This window comes from Sparus aurata, chromosome 22 (genome assembly GCF_900880675.1).
Source record: "Sparus aurata chromosome 22, fSpaAur1.1, whole genome shotgun sequence".
Taxonomy (NCBI): Eukaryota; Metazoa; Chordata; class Actinopteri; order Spariformes; family Sparidae; genus Sparus; species Sparus aurata.
Genome location: NC_044208.1, coordinates 8,861,084 through 8,878,689, shown reverse-complemented (window position 1 = coordinate 8,878,689; position 17,606 = coordinate 8,861,084). Strand labels below are relative to the sequence as shown.

Sequence of the window (17,606 nt, the reverse complement as noted above, 5' to 3'; positions counted from 1 at the left end):
ACAGGAACTGCTGTGTGCATCGTAAACAAAAACTTAAGTTCAGAAACTTGTGCAGTTCAGAGCTTAAGAACATGAGATAGAAGAGAAGATCGATGGACTCATTCAGGTGGATTCAAATGTGGTTATCTCTGATTCTGCTGCTTCACATCACAGGTAAGGAAGAAAATGACGCGCTTGTCACACACCGACAGACATATCCTCAAATGAACCCTGAAAATGTGAGTTAAATTGAAGCCGCTTTGTCGTGTTTCTCTCTCCTCGTTTCCTCATCAGTAGCTGTTCAGACCAAACCCTTTGCTGTCACACCTGGAGTTCAGGTCAACCTGCCTTGTAAAAATGTGACCGATACTAAGGACAAATGCAAAAGTACAACCTGGACCTACACTCATTCAGACAAATCAATAACACTGTTTAAAAAGGGAAAGATTCATAAAGATGCCAGAGTTAAATCAGACAGACTGACACTTGAACCTGACTGCTCTCTGGTTATAAAGACGGTCACAGCTGAGGATGATGGTCGTTACAGCTGCAGACACTTCAGATCAGGAGAAAGACACGGTGAAGACACTGATTATGATCTGACTGTTGTCACGGGTGAGTATTGACTGAATTTTTATTTTTGGGTGAACTGTTCCTTTAACTTCAGCCCTCTCATTTTTGGAAATGTTTTGGAAATCTCAAGTTTTCAAGATGACATCATTCTTCTGCGTAGGGTTACTGAAGGTCGTAAGATGGATGATGGTCATTTCTTTGTCTTGACTTCCAGGCGAGGCCACAAAACCAATCAGAGCCAAAGCAACGACAACACCAACAAGTAAATCAACCAGATCTACAGCAGCAGCAGCAGAAAGCACACCATCAGAGACAACCACAGCAGCATCTACGATCACTGATCTAAAACAAGGTGACCACACACGTCACATTTCTCTGTTTCTCTCAAATATTGTTGCGGCTCACCTCTCCATCCACCAGAAAGTCATCAAATATAAGACATGTATACGATGCAGCATAAGAACACATCGCAGCTCATCATCACAGCTCCACTGACAGCATTTCACCCTCCTTGATTCTCTCTCCAGCTTGGTGGTGGTTCGTCATCGTGGCCGCTGGTGTAGCAGCGCTCATAATAACTGTTGTTGCGCTCGTCAGATGGAGGAGAACTGAAGGTGAGAACGTTCACAGGTTAAACTTTGTGCCAGGATTTTCACTGCAGAAGCTCACAGTGACACATTTTGTCTTTTCAGGGAATAAAACACAGATGGAAGAAAACACTGTGAGTTTACATCATACAAACTATATACCAGCTGTTAAATGTGACTCCTGGAATTACACCAGTCGAGCTGAAATGAAGTGGGGAGATAAAAGAGCGAGTCATTTTAGAACTACGTGTTACTGAGCAGCCATGTTGACTCCTCTGTGCAGGCTGATCCTGAAGATGGTGTCCACAGTGAAGATCAGGTGAGCTGGTGATGAATGAAAACACTTCAGGGGTCAGAAACACGGGAAAGATTCTTTATTCTACCTTTAAAGTTCACAGGCTTCATTTATAAAAAATGTTACACTCATTATTCTCACTATTTCCAACAGTGTGCTCATCTTCAATTCATAAAAAAGCTGGGCATAGAGAACTGTCCACTTTTCCACACCCTCTCAGTGTTTCCCTCTGGTGTTGCTGTTGCTGGCGTTTTCACAAATACAGCGGTAGCAGCCTGGCTCCCACTGGCTACTGTCCAACTAAAAAACAAGAGAGAAAATCCTGATTGGACCTAGAAAGCCTGATCTCAGTGCCGTGAAAAGACAGAGTAAGACCCCGTTTACACGAGGACGCTTGCGGGTAAAAACGACAAATTATTTTATCAGAAGTGCCTTTTGTTTATACGGTGACGGCATTTTTGGGGCTTGAAAACGCAAAAATCTGAAACCACCCTCCAGAGTGGAAAAGTTGAATACGCTTCACCGCAGCGTTTCCGTGAACACTGGCAAAACGCAAAACTCTGCTCAGATCTGCTCACGCCGCGTACACGTTTACGTCACATACATGCGCCAGTACAGGGAAATAGACAAACATGTCGGATTATTTCCATGCATCAGACCTTCAAGCTGCTCTGGCAGCTCTAATAAACGTACAAGAGTCTTTCCACGAAATGTACAGGATATGTACAGATAGTACCACTGAACAGAGAAGGATCTGTAATCACCTCTATCAAATTTTGGATGCACCAATTCGTCGGAGGCGACCCAGGCGGCTTTGGACGAGACCCTAGCCGCCTGGCATGCATACCCAATCGAATTCCACACACTTCTGCGTCACCGTATGCACGCAGATTTCCTCCTGAAAACGCGGAAAAAAAGTGAAGACGCGACGCCACTTTTGCGTCTTCTGTTCCGACCATCGTGTAAACGTAGCCTGAAACAGTCAGTTGTATTGATGAGTGGGCAAACACATACCAGCGAGGGAACAGACTTTGGCACAACACCGGTGCTCTCCATCCTGTGAATGCCGCCCGTTCACTCTTGTCTCACCTCGGTTTCTATCACTGTCCCTCTTCACTTTCTTTGCCTCCTCCATCAGCGCCGTTCTTTAGGGTTTCCTCAGTTATTCCACTTGTTCCACCGTTACGGAGTCATCCAGAATCTCATTTGTAACTTCAGCACAGATGACCTATAAAATATGAAATCAGCTTCAAATTACAGCACCTGCCTTGTAACTTCCCCTCATATAATACCAGCAAAAATGAGGGTTTATTCAGGAAAAGCCACAGAGACTGTAGCGGCATGGATGTGTTGCTTGTCACTAGGAGGTAATATGTGTGTCTGGAGGTACGTCTATGTGTGGGCGGAGTTATGGGTGTGTGTGTGTGTCACTGGAGCTGACTGATTGCTTGATGAATGCCACCTGCGTCCAACTGGGAATTGGTTTGCTTGATGCAGAGAGTGGAGAGGCAGGGTGCTCATATTTCTGTTGACCGCTAAAGCTTGTTACCATCGTATAGTTAATTTCTGCAAGTCCATCTACAAACTGTACGTACAAAAGTACTTTTCATTGAAAGGATAAATAAACACCCACAAGCTGCAGTGACGGCTTCACGTTTCCTTTTTGGATAAAGCGCGTCGGACAGAACCCTGTGTTCCCCTCTCTGTGACTAATTTGGTTTTGATAGTCACGATACAGAGACATTAGAGGAGGTGGAAACCAGGAAACGTGTTATTCAGTCGACTAAATAGTGTGTGTTGACAATCACAGCTGAACACGCAGCTCTGCAGTGTGTTGCTGCTGCACTGCACATTGTTCATGAAGCTCATGTGAAGTTCACCACAGGCTTGGACGCATCATACAAACTATATACCAGCTGTTGAATGTGACTCCGGGATTTACACCAGTCGAGCTGAAATGAAGTGGAGAGATGAAAGAGCAAGTCATTTTAGAACTACGTGTTACTGAGCAGCCATGTTGTCTCCTCTGTGCAGGCTGATCCTGAAGATGGTGTTCACTACACCTCCGTCAGCTTCACCAGGAAGACCGACAGTGAAGATCAGGTGAGCTGGTGATGAATGAAAACACTTCAGAGGTCAGAAACACAGGAAAGATTCTTTATTCTACCTTTAAAGTTCACAGGCTTCATTTATAAAAGATGTTGTTACGCTCATTATTCTCACTATTTCCAACAGTGTGCTCACCTTCAATTCACAAAAAAGTTTACCTCTGGTGTTGCTGCCGTTTTCACAAATACAGCGGTAGCAGCCTGGCTCCCACTGGCTACTGTCCAACTAAAAAACAACAGAGAAAATCCCGATTGGACCTAGAAAGCCTGATCTCAGTGCTGTGAAAAGACAGAGTAAAACAGTCAGTTGTATTGATGAGTGGGCAAACACATACCAGCGAGGGAACAGACTTTGACACAACACCGGTGCTCTCCGTCCTGTGAATGCCGTCCGTTCATTCTTGTCTCACCTCGGTTTCTATCACTGTCCTCTTCACTTTCTTTGCCTCCATCAGCGCGGTTCTTTAGGGTTTCCTCAGTTATTCCACTTGTTCCACCGTTACAGAATAAAAATTCTTCGTCCTGATTTGGTTGTGCAATGGAGGACTATTCAATTCAATTCAAACTTTCTTAAGGACACATATCATGACAGGTCCACACTACATGTGTACCGTAATTGGACCTTTTTTTCTTCATGCAATGAATCCAGACAGCTGACAGTCTGAATATCACAGTGAAAGTGAGGTTTATAAGGAACCAATCTACGTGGATGTTAATATTTTTCTGCAGCAGTTACACTGTGACTTTAGTATTTACTTCAGGAGCAAAAAATTTTTGAGCAAAAAAAAAAAAAAAAGCTGTCTATTGTCTAACATGTTCTAAGAATCTCATTTGTAACTTCAGCACAGATGATCTATAAAATGTGAAATCAGCTTCATATGACGGCACCTGCCTTGTAACTTCCCCTCATATAATACCAGCATAAATGAGGGTTCATTAGAGGAGGTGGAAGCCAGGAAACATGTATTATTCAGTCGACTAAATAGTGTGTTGACAATCACAGCTGAACACGCAGCTCTGCGGTGTGTTGCTGCTGCGCTGCACATTGTTCATGAAGCTCGTGTGAAGTTCACCACAGGCACAACGCATGTGTCCCAAACTGCAGTACCCGACATAACCAGAGGGAAAATCAAGTTTAGGCTTTACTTAGAATTGCAAAGTCTTATTTGCTATTAAACTGACTTTACTGAATCAGTTCTGTGTTGTTTTGTTGCTCCTTTTAATGCTGTTTCATATTTCATAATTAAGCATCCTGTTGTGTTTATGTGCTGCTGAATATCATGATGTTGCCTTTACTTGTATTATTCTGAGTCATTCAGTGTTGTGTAATGTATATGTTGTCTTGTTTAATCAATGTTTGCCAGATTCTGGGTAAAGATGAAGATGATGATGAGGCAGTGACCTACACCACTGTGAGAACCTCCTCTTGTTCTGCTGGAGCGTCTGCTGATCCCAGCAACCTGTACGCCACCATCAAACTAAAGAAATGAGTGATCACGGCATAGTTACAGCTCAACTTATTCCAAAGACAGTGATAAATATGTTTTATTGTGTTTTTTTAAAAACATTTTATTAAAAGATCAGAGTCAGAATGTGTTGCTGTAAAAAGCCTTTGTGTCCGGCAGGGGGAGCAGTAGATTAAGTAATAGCACAATGTTAAAATGAGCTGTGGTAACCAGTGGTGGAAGGAGTACTGAGATACTTTGATTAAGTCCAAGTACTAATACCATATTGTGAAAATACTCCACTGCAAGTAAAAGTCCTGCATTCGTTTGTTTGTTTTTTTGCCATATTGTCACCATTTAATCATGGAATACTGTGTTTTTGGCTCAAGATGTCGATACAATTCCCTTAGTGGACATTTGGGAAAAACAGAAGACAGCTTCTTGTGGGGGAGTTTGATGCACACCTGAAACATACAGACACTTTATTGGTGAGGTGACAAAACTTCATGCTAGTTTGTTACCCAGATTGGGTTACTTATTTGTTGATTTTACCTTGAACTAGCTGAGGAGTGCAATGTTAGACCGGTGGACTGTTTTTAAAAAAAAAAACCTGGTGCCTACATTACCCAAAATGCAATTTAGCCACTGAGTGACATGACTGGAAGCAGTTTATCAGATCACATGCAGCTTCCTGTTGAGCAACAAAATAATGAACTGCTCTTTTCACACATGCAGTTGCACTCCTCAAGACTTGCAAACACACTTTAATGTGGGAAATTGGTGGAGTCACCCTTTAAGTATAGTACTGGTCATTCTGTGGCTGCTTGAAATGTAAATGAGCAAAATATATGGAATATTTAGCTTGATAAACTTGCTGTCAGCAGCTTTAACATGCATGTGTTGAGTTGTAGTGTACTGCTATCTTGTCTGCTATCATCATTTACATGCAGTAATAATAACATCTAAATGTTTGTCGTTTTTTATGTTTTATCTGAGAAAATGATTAAAGTAAACTAACAGGAAGTGGGACAACACTCAGCATGACTGAGTCACAGAAGAGGAAACTGTGGAAACCACGGTGGTCCAGATTTCTCTTATTCCAGGTAGCTGCAGGTCAGTGTGAACCACACAGCAGCTCATGTCAGCCATCAGTGAAGGAGGGCGTTAAAAACTGATGCGGTTGGCAGCAACTGCGAAGTGAGAGAAAGAATAGATGACAGTCACCACAAAGAAGAGACACTTTATTAATTAGAGGAAGTAAATTCAACAGCTCTCTGTGAGAAGCTCACAGTGAGAGACTTACAAGTACAGGAGGGAACAGAGAGAGAAGAAAGGCACGATGGTTGAATTCAGATGGATTAAAATGTCTTTATTTCTGATGCTGGTGCTTCACTTTACAGGTGAGGATACATGTGACATGTGTGTGACTGACAGACACATTCAAAAGATAATTTATCAATATGACTAATGGGACTTTATGACCTAACCTTCATTTAGGCAAGACAGTCAAGCAATAGTGAATTTGATTAATTCTGGGAAACTAAAGATGAGGCATAGTTGCAACATTATTGAATCTAAGATCTCAAACTAAAACTAATAGTTATATTTTTATTTCTCTTTATTGTTTGTGTTTTTGTCTCTTCTTCTCAGCTGCAGTGACCGGACAGTCTGTCTCCTACTTCACTGTCAGAGTAAACATAAAGTCATTTTGCCTTGTGATGATATGATAGATGGTCAGAATGAATGTGACAGCACAACATGGCTCTTCACTGGTTCAAAAAGCACATCAGCAGTAGAGCTGGTTACACATGGACAGATTGGTGTAAATGCCAAAGCTAAAGACAGACTGAGTGTTACAGAGAACTGTTCTCTGGTTGTGAAGAATGTCAGAGTCGACGATGTTGGTCGTTACACCTGCAGACAGTACAAATCAAGACGAGCTCAAAGTTCTTCAGACTCTGAGGTTGATCTGTCTGTTGTCTCCAGTGAGTATTTACATCATCATGTTTTCAGATCAAACTGTGAAACATTACAATAATTATGATCACAGTGATGAAGTTCATTTGATTCTTGTTGTCTTTCTCTCACAATATCTCCATCTTCACCAGTGACTGAACATCAGAACCATGATGAGGTGACATTAAACTGCTCTGTGTCGACATATGAACCATGTAGACACACAGTGAAGTGGCTGTTTGAGGGTAAAGAGGTGGATAAAGATAACCGAGGTGTAACTACATCACAGTCTCTCTGCTCTGCCTCTGTGCATGCTCCGTCTTCTCATCACATTTACAAGTCAGAGTTTAAATATCTGAATTGTTCAGTGACTGATGGTGACAAAGAGCAGCAGCTGTTTCCCTTCAGACTTCAGTCATCAGGAAAGAAACCAGGTGAGAAAATGTTGATCTTCAAACTGATGTGAAGAATTACAGAAAATATTTGTTTATTTTAAGGATTTGAAGTTTTAATGTTACATCACAACACAAGTTTTGTACTGAACAGTTTGTTGAGTTGTGTTTGTCTGTTCAGGTGATGAGACAACAACGACAACAACAACACCAACAAGTGATGATGCTTCAACAGAACTACCAAGTAGTGACTCAGCATTGTTATCTGTTTGTATAATCTCTCTCTCACATTAACAACTTTGTTCTGTGACATGATGTTTCTGCTCCACAGCTCGTACAGATTGTTCTGTTGTCGACTACATCATGTTGGTTCTGCGTGTGGCTGAACTCGTCCTAATTACTGGGATTACTGTTCTTCTCATCAGAGCTCCAGGTGAGAACATTCACACCAACATCTGTTTGGACTGATGAACACAAACTGTCAGTTTAGAGCTGAAATGTTACTCTGTGCTTTATTTTCCAGGGAACCAGAGACCAGTGAGGCGTTCAGGTGCAGCAGCCAGTCAGGTAAAGATCAGATCAGACAGGAGCTGGTGGTGCGTTCAGGTTCAGCCGACTCAGTATATAAACAACAACAATCAGCTGGGAGGAACATTTGGAGCACTTTTGTGATCATATATATACACACACATATAAATATATATACAAGTAACAGTTAGTGATGGTGCGTTCAGGTGCTGTCAGATTATTTCTTATTTATTGTGTTAAATGTGGGTCAATGATGTGAAAGTTGTCAGTTAAAGTGTGTCAGAGTGACAGTTTGTGTGTGTTGTGTTTCACAGGTGGATCATGATGAAGATGAAGATGATGGTGTGGTGAAATATGAAAACCGTGGAGACACTTCTGCCTCTGTCAGACTCCGCTGAAGAATTCAGAGCTGATTTGAAGATTTCCTGTTTGTTGTTGAAGCTGCTGCAGCTTGAGCTCAGTTCCATGTCTCTGTGTGCAGAAGAACTCATTTTAGGGAGAGCTGTGTGTTCTGTAACGCGCCTGAGTCTGTACATCATGTGTTTGTTGAATTTCACCGTTTGTTGTCTTCTCTCTCCTCTCTGCTGTCTGAGGGAAGATAGGAGTGTTTCTCTGAGGGGATTTGCATACTGGGGTCCAGGTATTCATAACATCTTTTTAAGAGTTTTAAGGGTGAATGTATTTGCCTTTATTCATTAATATGACAAATGTCTTTTCTGTGCCGAGCTCTTTGTGTTTCAGTCTGAGCTGAACTAACAGGCTGGAGTCAAACTGGTGGACGAGGAGTTTGACTCTTCAGCTGTCTGTGTATGTGTGCTGTAAACATCATGAATCCTGACTGTTTCACAATAAAGTATAAAAAGATAATAAGTTGTATTTGTGCAAATGTGTATCTCAACTAACAATCCTCAAATATGCATCGAATGTAAAAATTTAAACGTGACAGTATCTAACTTCACACAAATTCAACAGCAAACTGAGGTGTGAAACAGACTGAAGTCATTATGAGGAAGTGACTTCTTACTTATTGTAGGAAGTAGATGCTGTGATCATATTTAAGAATCAGCACATCAGAGGTGTCAAAAGTCCACACCCTCTTTACTCAAGTAGAAGTACAGGTTCGGCAATGTACTCACACTTAAAAAGTAAAAAGTTACCATTTGAAGGACTTTTTTTTATGAAAAGCTAACTGAAACCACAGAAATCTTTACAATTCTACTCTGTGTTCTGTGACTCTTTCATGTACTAACAGTGTCATAATGTAAAGTGAATATTCTCTACTATGAATGTCTTGACTCTACTAGTAGTAAACCTTCCCTCTGGTGGCTTGAACAGCTCTGTTCTCTCTGGACACTAAAATATGTCTTAATACAGATAGAAATGCAGCCAAAGTGAGCTGAGAATGTACAGAAATCTAATAACTCAGCTACTTTAGAAGGTTTGGATGCACATGACCACCTACTCTGACCTAAAATGATGTCAATACATTTCACACATCTTAAATGTCCAACTAGTCGTGTCTGCAGTGAGCATACAGCATGAACAACCTCCAGACCACAGGTGAAGTGTTGGAACTGTCCAGTTGAGCAGAACATGTCATGGAGGCTTGATGCTGCTGTTGTACCCACATTCTCATCAAAACACTTCCCCTTCACTTCTCTGACAGAAATAAGTTCAGAGACAGAAGGAGGAACCAACACATGTGTTAGTGGTCTGAGGCCTGTTAGTGGTCAGTGTCACAAATACACTGTGGGAATGGTAAATATGTAAACTTGAGACTCAGTCATACATGTCATATTTTTCCAGCATTAGATTGGCTCAGTGGATGGAGAAACACATTCCTTTGCCTTGTAATCAGTGAAAATGGTGATGATTTTTCACAATTCAGATTTTGACTGAATAATAAATAGACAGAAACAACAGAAGACGAACTGCTTTAAGGCCTCAGCTACATTGATGCAACAACTGATTGGTTAGAAACAAGACTGACACTGACAGAAGTGACACCTTACTGTAATTCAGCAAAATTACGAACGTGAGATGGAAGAGAAGATCGATGGACTCATTCAGGCGGAATCAAATGGTTTTATCTCTTTTTTTCCCTGCTGCTTCACGTCACAGGTAAGGAAGAAAATGACACGTTTGTCACACATTGACAGACATAAATTAATGAAGATCCTCAAATGAACCCTGAACATACAGTATGAGTCAAATAAAAGCCGCTTTCTCATGTTTCTCTCTCCTTGTTTCCTCATCAGTAGCTGTTCTGATCAAACCCTTTGCTGCCACACCTGGAGTTCAGGTCAATCTGCCTGAACTCCAGGTTCAGAGGGGAAGATTCATAAAGATGCCAGAGTTAAATCAGACAGACTGACACTTGAACCTGACTGCTCTCTGGTTATAAAGACGGTCACAGCTGAGGATGATGGTCGTTACAGCTGCAGACACTTCAGATCAGGAGAAAGACACGGTGAAGACACTGATTATGATCTGACTGTTGTCACAGGTGAGTGTTACATCATAATGTTTTCAGCTCAGACTGTCCTGTTCGAACAAAACACTGAAACACGACTATGATTTCAGTGATTAAATTAGTTTTACTTACTTTTACTTATAAACACACTGATGATGTGGCTGTATGAGAGTACATGTTAGAATGCAAATAGCACCTGCTTAAAATGAAAAAAAAAACCTTGAGTTGTGATCTTAAAGGAGCAGTTCACCAAAAATATTCAGTTATCTTTTCCTCACCACCATGCTGATAGAAAGTCTGGTGGAGTTTTGTAGCCCACAGAACATTTCTGGAGCTTCACAGCAAAACAGCCTGTCAGCATTCTCCCAAACAACTGCATGGGGGTGAGTAGATAATGACTGAATTTTTATTTTTGGGTGAACTGTTCCTTTAACTTAAGCCCTCTCATTTTTGGAAATGTTTTGGAAATCTCAAGTTTTCAAGATGACATAATTCTTCTGCTTAGGGTTACTGAAGGTCGTAAGATGGATGATGGTCATTTCTTTGTCTTGACTTCCAGGCGAGGCCACAAAACCAACCAGAGCCAAAGCAACGACAACACCAACCAGTAAATCAACCAGATCTACAGCAGCAGCAGCAGCAGAAAGCACACCATCAGAGACAACCACAGCAGCATCTACGATCACTGATCTAAAACAAGGTGACCACACACGTCACATTTCTCTGTTTCTCTCAAATATTGTTGCTGCTCACCTCTCCATCCACCAGACAGTCATCAAATATAAGACATGTATACGATGCAGCATAAGAACACATCGCAGCTCATCATCACAGCTCCACTGACAGCATTTCACCCTCCTTGATTCTCTCTCCAGCTTGGTGGTGGTTCGTCATCGTGGCCGCTGGTGTAGCAGCGCTCATAATAACTGTTGTTGCGCTCGTCAGATGGAGGAGAACTGAAGGTGAGAACGTTCACAGGTTGAACTTTGTACCAGGATTTTCACTGCAGAAGCTCACAGTGACACATTTTGTCTTCTCAGGGAACAAAACACAGATGGAAGAAAACACTGTGAGTTTACATCATACAAACTATATACCAGCTGTTGAATGTGACTCCTGGAATTACACCAGTCGAGCTGAAATGAAGTGGAGAGATGAAAGAGCGAGTCATTTTAGAACTACGTGTTACTGAGCAGCCATGTTGACTCCTCTGTGCAGGCTGATCCTGAAGATGGTGTTCACTACACCTCCGTCAGCTTCACCAGGAAGACCGACAGTGAAGATCAGGTGAGCTGGTGATGAATGAAAACACTTCAGAGGTCAGAAACACAGGAAAGATTCTTTATTCTACCTTTAAAGTTCACAGGCTTCATTTATAAAAAAAATTTGTTACACTCATTATTCTCACTATTTCCAACAGTGTGCTCACCTTCAATTCATAAAAAACCTGGGCATAGACAACTGTCCACTTTTCCACACTCTCTCAGTGTTTCCCTCTGGTGTTGCTGTTGCTGCCGTTTTCACAAATACAGCGGTAGCAGCCTGGCTCCCACTGGCTACTGTCCAACTAAAAAACAAGAGAGAAAATCCTGATTGGACCTAGAAAGCCTGATCTCAGTGCCGTGAAAAGACAGAGTAAGACCCCGTTTACACGAGGACGCTTGCGGGTAAAAACGACAAATTATTTTATCAGAAGTGCCTTTTGTTTATACGGTGACGGCGTTTTTGGGGCTTGAAAACGCAAAAATCTGAAACCACCCTCCAGAGTGGAAAAGTTGAATACGCTTCACCGCAGCGTTTCTGTGAACACTGGCAAAACGCAAAACTCTGCTCAGATCTGCTCATGTTGCGTACGCGTTTACGTCACATACATGCGCCAGTACAGGGAAATAGACAAACATGTCGGAATATTTCCATGCATCAGACCTTCAAGCTGCTCTGGCAGCTCTAATAAACGTACAGGAGTCTTTCCACGAAATGTACAGGATATGTACAGATAGTACTACTGAACAGAGAAGAATCTGTAATTACTTCTATCAAATTTTGGATGCGCCAATTCGTCGGAGGCGACCCAGGCGGCTTTGGACGAGACCCTAGCCGCCTGGCATGCATACCCAATCGAATTCCACACACTTCTGCGTCACCGTATGCACGCAGAATTCCTCCCGAAAACGCTCGTCTAAACGCGGAATAAAAAGTGAAGACGCGACGCCACTTTTGCGTCTTCTGTTGAGACCATCATCGTGTGAACGTTGCCTAAACCAGTCAGTTGTATTGATGAGTGGGCAAACACATACCAGCGAGGGAACAGACTTTGGCACAACACCGGTGCTCTCCGTCCTGTGAATGCCGTCCGTTCACTCTTGTCTCACCTCGGTTTCTATCACTGTCCCTCTTCACTTTCTCTGCCTCCTCCATCAGCGCGGTTCTTTAGGGTTTCCTCAGTTATTCCACTTGTTCCACCGTTACGGAGTCATCCAGAATCTCATTTGTAACTTCAGCACAGATGACCTATAAAATATGAAATCAGCTTCAAATTACAGCACCTGCCTTGTAACTTCCCCTCATATAATACCAGCAAAAATGAGGGTTTATTCAGGAAAAGCCACAGAGACTGTAGTGGCATGGATGTGTTGCTTGTCACTAGGAGGTAATATGTGTGTCTGGAGGTATGTCTATGTGTGGGCGGAGTTATGGGTGTGTGTGAGTCACTGGAGCTGACTGATTGCTTGATGAATGCCACCTGCGTCCGGGTGGGAATTGGTTTGCTTGATGCAGAGAGTGGAGAGGCAGGGTGCTCATATTTCTGTTGACCGCTAAAGCTTGTTACCATCATATTGCTAATTTCTGCAAGTCCATCCACAAACTGTACGTACAAAAGTACTTTTCATTGAAAGGATAAATAAACACCCACAAACTGCAGTGACAGCTTCACGTTTCCTTTTTGGATAAAGCGCGTCGGACAGAACCCTGTGTTCCCCTCTCTGTGGATAATTTGGTTTTGATAGTCACGATACAGAGACATTAGAGGAGGTGGAAACCAGGAAACGTGTTATTCAGTCGACTAAATAGTGTGTGTTGACAATCACAGCTGAACACGCAGCTCTGCAGTGTGTTGCTGCTGCACTGCACATTGTTTATGAAGCTCATGTGAAGTTCACCACAGGCTTGGACGCATCATACAAACTATATACCACCTGTTGAATGTGACTCCTGGATTTACACCAGTCGAGCTGAAATGAAGTGGAGAGATGAAAGAGCGAGTCATTTTAGAACAACATGTTACTGAGCAGCCATGTTGTCTCCTCTGTGCAGGCTGATCCTGAAGATGGTGTTCACTACACCTCCGTCAGCTTCACCAGGAAGACCGACAGTGAAGATCAGGTGAGCTGGAGATGAATGAAAACACTTCAGGGGTCAGAAACACAGGAAAGATTCTTTATTCTACCTTTAAAGTTCACAGGCTTCATTAATAAAAAATGTTGTTACACTCATTATACTCACTGTTTCCAACAGTGTGCTCACCTTCAATTCACAAAAAGTTTACCTCTGGTGTTGCTGCCGTTTTCACAAACACAGCGGTAGCAGCCTGGCTCCCACTGGCTACTGTCCAACTAAAAAACAAGAGAGAAAATCCCGATTGGACCTAGAAAGCCTGATCTCAGTGCTGTGAAAAGACAGAGTAAAACAGTCAGTTGTATTGATGAGTGGGCAAACACATACCAGCGAGGGAACAGACTTTGACACAACACCGGTGCTCTCCGTCCTGTGAATGCTGTCCGTTCACTCTTGTCTCACCTCGGTTTCTATCACTGTCCTCTTCACTTTCTTTGCCTCCTCCATCAGCGCCGTTCTTTAGGGTTTCCTCAGTTATTCCACTTGTTCCACCGTTACGGAGTCATCCAGAATCTCATTTGTAACTTCAGCACAGATGACCTATAAAATATGAAATCAGCTTCAAATTACAGCACCTGCCTTGTACCTTCCCCTCATATAATACCAGCAGAAATGAGGGTTTATTCAGGAAAAGCCACAGAGACTGTAGCGGCATGGATGTGTTGCTTGTCACTAGGAGGTAATATGTGTGTCTGGAGGTATGTCTATGTGTGGGCGGAGTTATGGGTGTGTGTGTGTCACTGGAGCTGACTGATTGCTTGATGAATGCCACCTGCGTCCGGGTGGGAATTGGTTTGCATGATGCAGAGAGTGGAGAGGCAGGGTGCTCATATTTCTGTTGACCGCTAAAGCTTGTTACCATCATATTGCTAATTTCTGCAAGTCCATCCACAAACTGTACGTACAAAAGTACTTTTCATTGAAAGGATAAATAAACACCCACAAGCTGCAGTGACGGCTTCACGTTTCCTTTTTGGATAAAGCGCGTCGGACAGAACCCTGTGTTCCCCTCTCTGTGACTAATTTGGTTTTGATAGTCACGATACAGAGACATTAGAGGAGGTGGAAACCAGGAAACGTGTTATTCAGTCGACTAAATAGTGTGTTGACAATCACAGCTGAACACGCAGCTCTGCAGTGTGTTGCTGCTGCGCTGCACATTGTTCATGAAGCTCGTGTGAAGTTCACCACAGGCTTGGACGCATCATACAAACTATATACCAGCTGTTGAATGTGACTCCGGGATTCACACCAGTCGAGCTGAAATGAAGTGGAGAGATGAAAGAGCGATTCATTTTAGAACAACATGTTACTGAGCAGCCATGTTGTCTCCTCTGTGCAGGCTGATCCTGAAGATGGTGTTCACTACACCTCCGTCAGCTTCACCAGGAAGACCGACAGTGAAGATCAGGTGAGCTGGAGATGAATGAAAACACTTCAGGGGTCAGAAACACAGGAAAGATTCTTTATTCTACCTTTAAAGTTCGAAGGCTTCATTTATAAAAAAAAATGTTGTTACACTCATTATTCTCACTATTTCTAACCGTGTGCTCACCTTCAATTCACAAAAAAGTTTACCTCTGGTGTTGCTGCCGTTTTCACAAACACAGCGGTAGCAGCCTGGCTCCCACTGGCTACTGTCCAACTAAAAAACAACAGAGAAAATCCCGATTGGACCTAGAAAGCCTGATCTCAGTGCTGTGAAATGACAGAGTAAAACAGTCAGTTGTATTGATGAGTGGGCAAACACATACCAGCGAGGGAACAGACTTTGACACAACACCGGTGCTCTCTGTCCTGTGAATGCCGTCCGTTCACTCTTGTCTCACCTCGGTTTCTATCACTGTCCCTCTTCACTTTCTTTGCCTCCATCAGCGCGGTTCTTTACGGTTTCCTCAGTTATTCCACTTGTTCCACCGTTACGGAATAAAAATTCTTCGTCCTGATTTGGTTGTGCAATGGAGGACTATTCAATTCAATTCAAACTTTATTAAGGACACATATCCTGACAGGTCCACACTACATGTGTACCGTAATTGGACCTTTTTTTCTTCATGCAATGAATCCAGACAGCTGACAGTCTGAATATCACAGTGAAAGTGAGGTTTATAAGGAACCAATTTAAGTTGATGTTAATATTTTTCTGCAGCAGTTACACTGTGCCTTTAGTATTTACTTCAGGAGCAAAAAATGTTAAAGCAAAAAAAAAAAAAAAAGCTGTCTATTGTCTAACATGTTCTAAGAATCTCATTTGTAACTTCAGCACAGATGAACTATAAAATGTGAAATCAGCTTCAAATGACGGCACCAGCCTTGTAACTTCCCCTCATATAATACCAGCATAAATGTGGGTTTATTCAGGAAAAGCCACAGAGACATTAGAGGAGGTGGAAGCCAGGAAACGTGTATTATTCAGTCGACTAAATAGTGTGTTGACAATCACAGCTGAACACGCGGCTCTGCAGTGTGTTGCTGCTGCGCTGCACATTGTTCATGAAGCTTGTGTGAAGTTCACCACAGGCCCAAACTGCAGTACCCGACATAACCAGAGGGAACATCAAGTTTAGGCTTTACTCAGAGGTGTAAAGTCTTATTTGCTATTAAACTGACTTTACTGAATCAGTTCTGTGTTGTTTTGTTGCTCCTTTTAATGCTGTTTCATATTTCATAATTAAGCATCCTGTTGTGTTTATGTGCTGCTGGATATCATAATGTTGCCTGTACTTGTATTATTCTGAGTCATTCAGTGTTGTGTAATGTATGTGTTGCCTTGTTTAATCAATGTTTGCCAGATTCTGGGTAAAGATGAAGATGAAGATGATGATGAGGCAGTGACCTACACCACTGTGAGAACCTCCTCTTGTTCTGCTGGAGCGTCTGCTGATCCCAGCGACCTGTACGCCACCATCATCAAACTAAAGAAATAAGTAATCACGGCATAGTTACAGCTCAGCTTATTTCAAAGACAGTGATAAATATGCTTTGTTGTTTTTTTTTTTCTTTCTTTCTTTTTTTTTATTAAAAGATCAGTGTCAGAATGTGTTGCTGTAAAAAGCCTGTGTGTCCAGCAGGGGGAGCAGTAGATTAAGTAATAGCACAATTTTAAAAGGAGCTGCTGTAACCAGTGATGGAAGGACTACTCAGATACTTTGATTAAGTCAGAGTACTAATACCATATTGTGGAAATACTCAACTGCAAGTAAAAGTCCTGCATTTGTGTGTTTGTTTGTTTTTTTGCCATATTGTCACCATTTAATCATGGAATACTGTGTTTTTGGCTCAAAATGTCGATAAAAGTCCCTTAGTGGACATTTTGGAAAAAGAGAAGACAGTTTGTTGTGGGGGAGTTTGATGCATACCTGAAACATACAGACACTTTATTGGTGAGGTGGCAAAACTTCATGCTAGTTTGTTACCCAGATTGGGTTACTTATTTGTTGATTTTACCTTAAACTAGCTGAGGAGTGCAATGTTAGACCAGTGGACTGTTTTTAAAAAAAAAAAAACCTGGTGCCTACATTACCCAAAATGCAATGTAGCCACTGAGTGACATGACTGGAAGCAGTTTATCAGATCACATGCAGCTTCCTGTTGAGCAACAAAATGATGAACTGCTCTTTTCACACTTGCAGTTGCACTCCTCAAGACCTGTAAACACACTTTAATGTGGGAAATTGGTGGAGTCACCCTTTAAGTTTTGTACTTGACATTCTGTGGCTGCTTGAAATGTAAATGAGCTAAATATATGGAACATTTAGCTTGATAAACTTGCTGTCAGCAGCTTTAACATGCGTGTGTTGAGTTGTAGTGTACTGCTATCTTGTCTGCTATAATTGTTCACATGCAGGTCATTTTTATGTTTTATGTGAGAAAA

General features: G+C 42.1%; 2 protein-coding genes across 2 annotated transcripts in view; both read left to right on the top strand.

The window, feature by feature from the left end:
• The window catches only part of LOC115574676 (uncharacterized), a 31,433-nt gene that overhangs the window by 9,479 nt on the left and 4,348 nt on the right, over positions 1-17,606 (top strand). Inside the window, exon 4 of the mRNA XM_030406352.1 lies at positions 7,096-7,121. Coding sequence (XP_030262212.1) covers positions 7,096-7,121 — 26 coding nt within the window. The remainder of the gene's footprint in view (positions 1-7,095; positions 7,122-17,606) is intronic.
• On the top strand, positions 22-17,514 carry LOC115574678 (uncharacterized). The gene is made up of 9 exons (XM_030406356.1): positions 22-153; positions 274-594; positions 767-904; positions 1,080-1,166; positions 1,245-1,273; positions 1,423-1,458; positions 3,469-3,537; positions 11,555-11,623; positions 16,525-17,514. Exons 1-9 carry the CDS (start codon positions 93-95, stop codon positions 16,657-16,659), a joined length of 945 nt encoding a protein of 314 aa, XP_030262216.1. The 5' UTR covers positions 22-92; the 3' UTR covers positions 16,660-17,514.

Coding starts and splice junctions, on each gene's coding strand:
- LOC115574678 (XM_030406356.1), top strand. CDS start 93: ATGGACTCATTCAGGTGGATTCAAATGTGGTTATCTCTGATTCTGCTG. Junction 154..273: donor TCTGCTGCTTCACATCACAG/GTAAGGAAGAAA, acceptor TTTCCTCATCAG/TAGCTGTTCAGACCAAACCC. Junction 1,274..1,422: donor CACAGATGGAAGAAAACACT/GTGAGTTTACAT, acceptor TCCTCTGTGCAG/GCTGATCCTGAAGATGGTGT.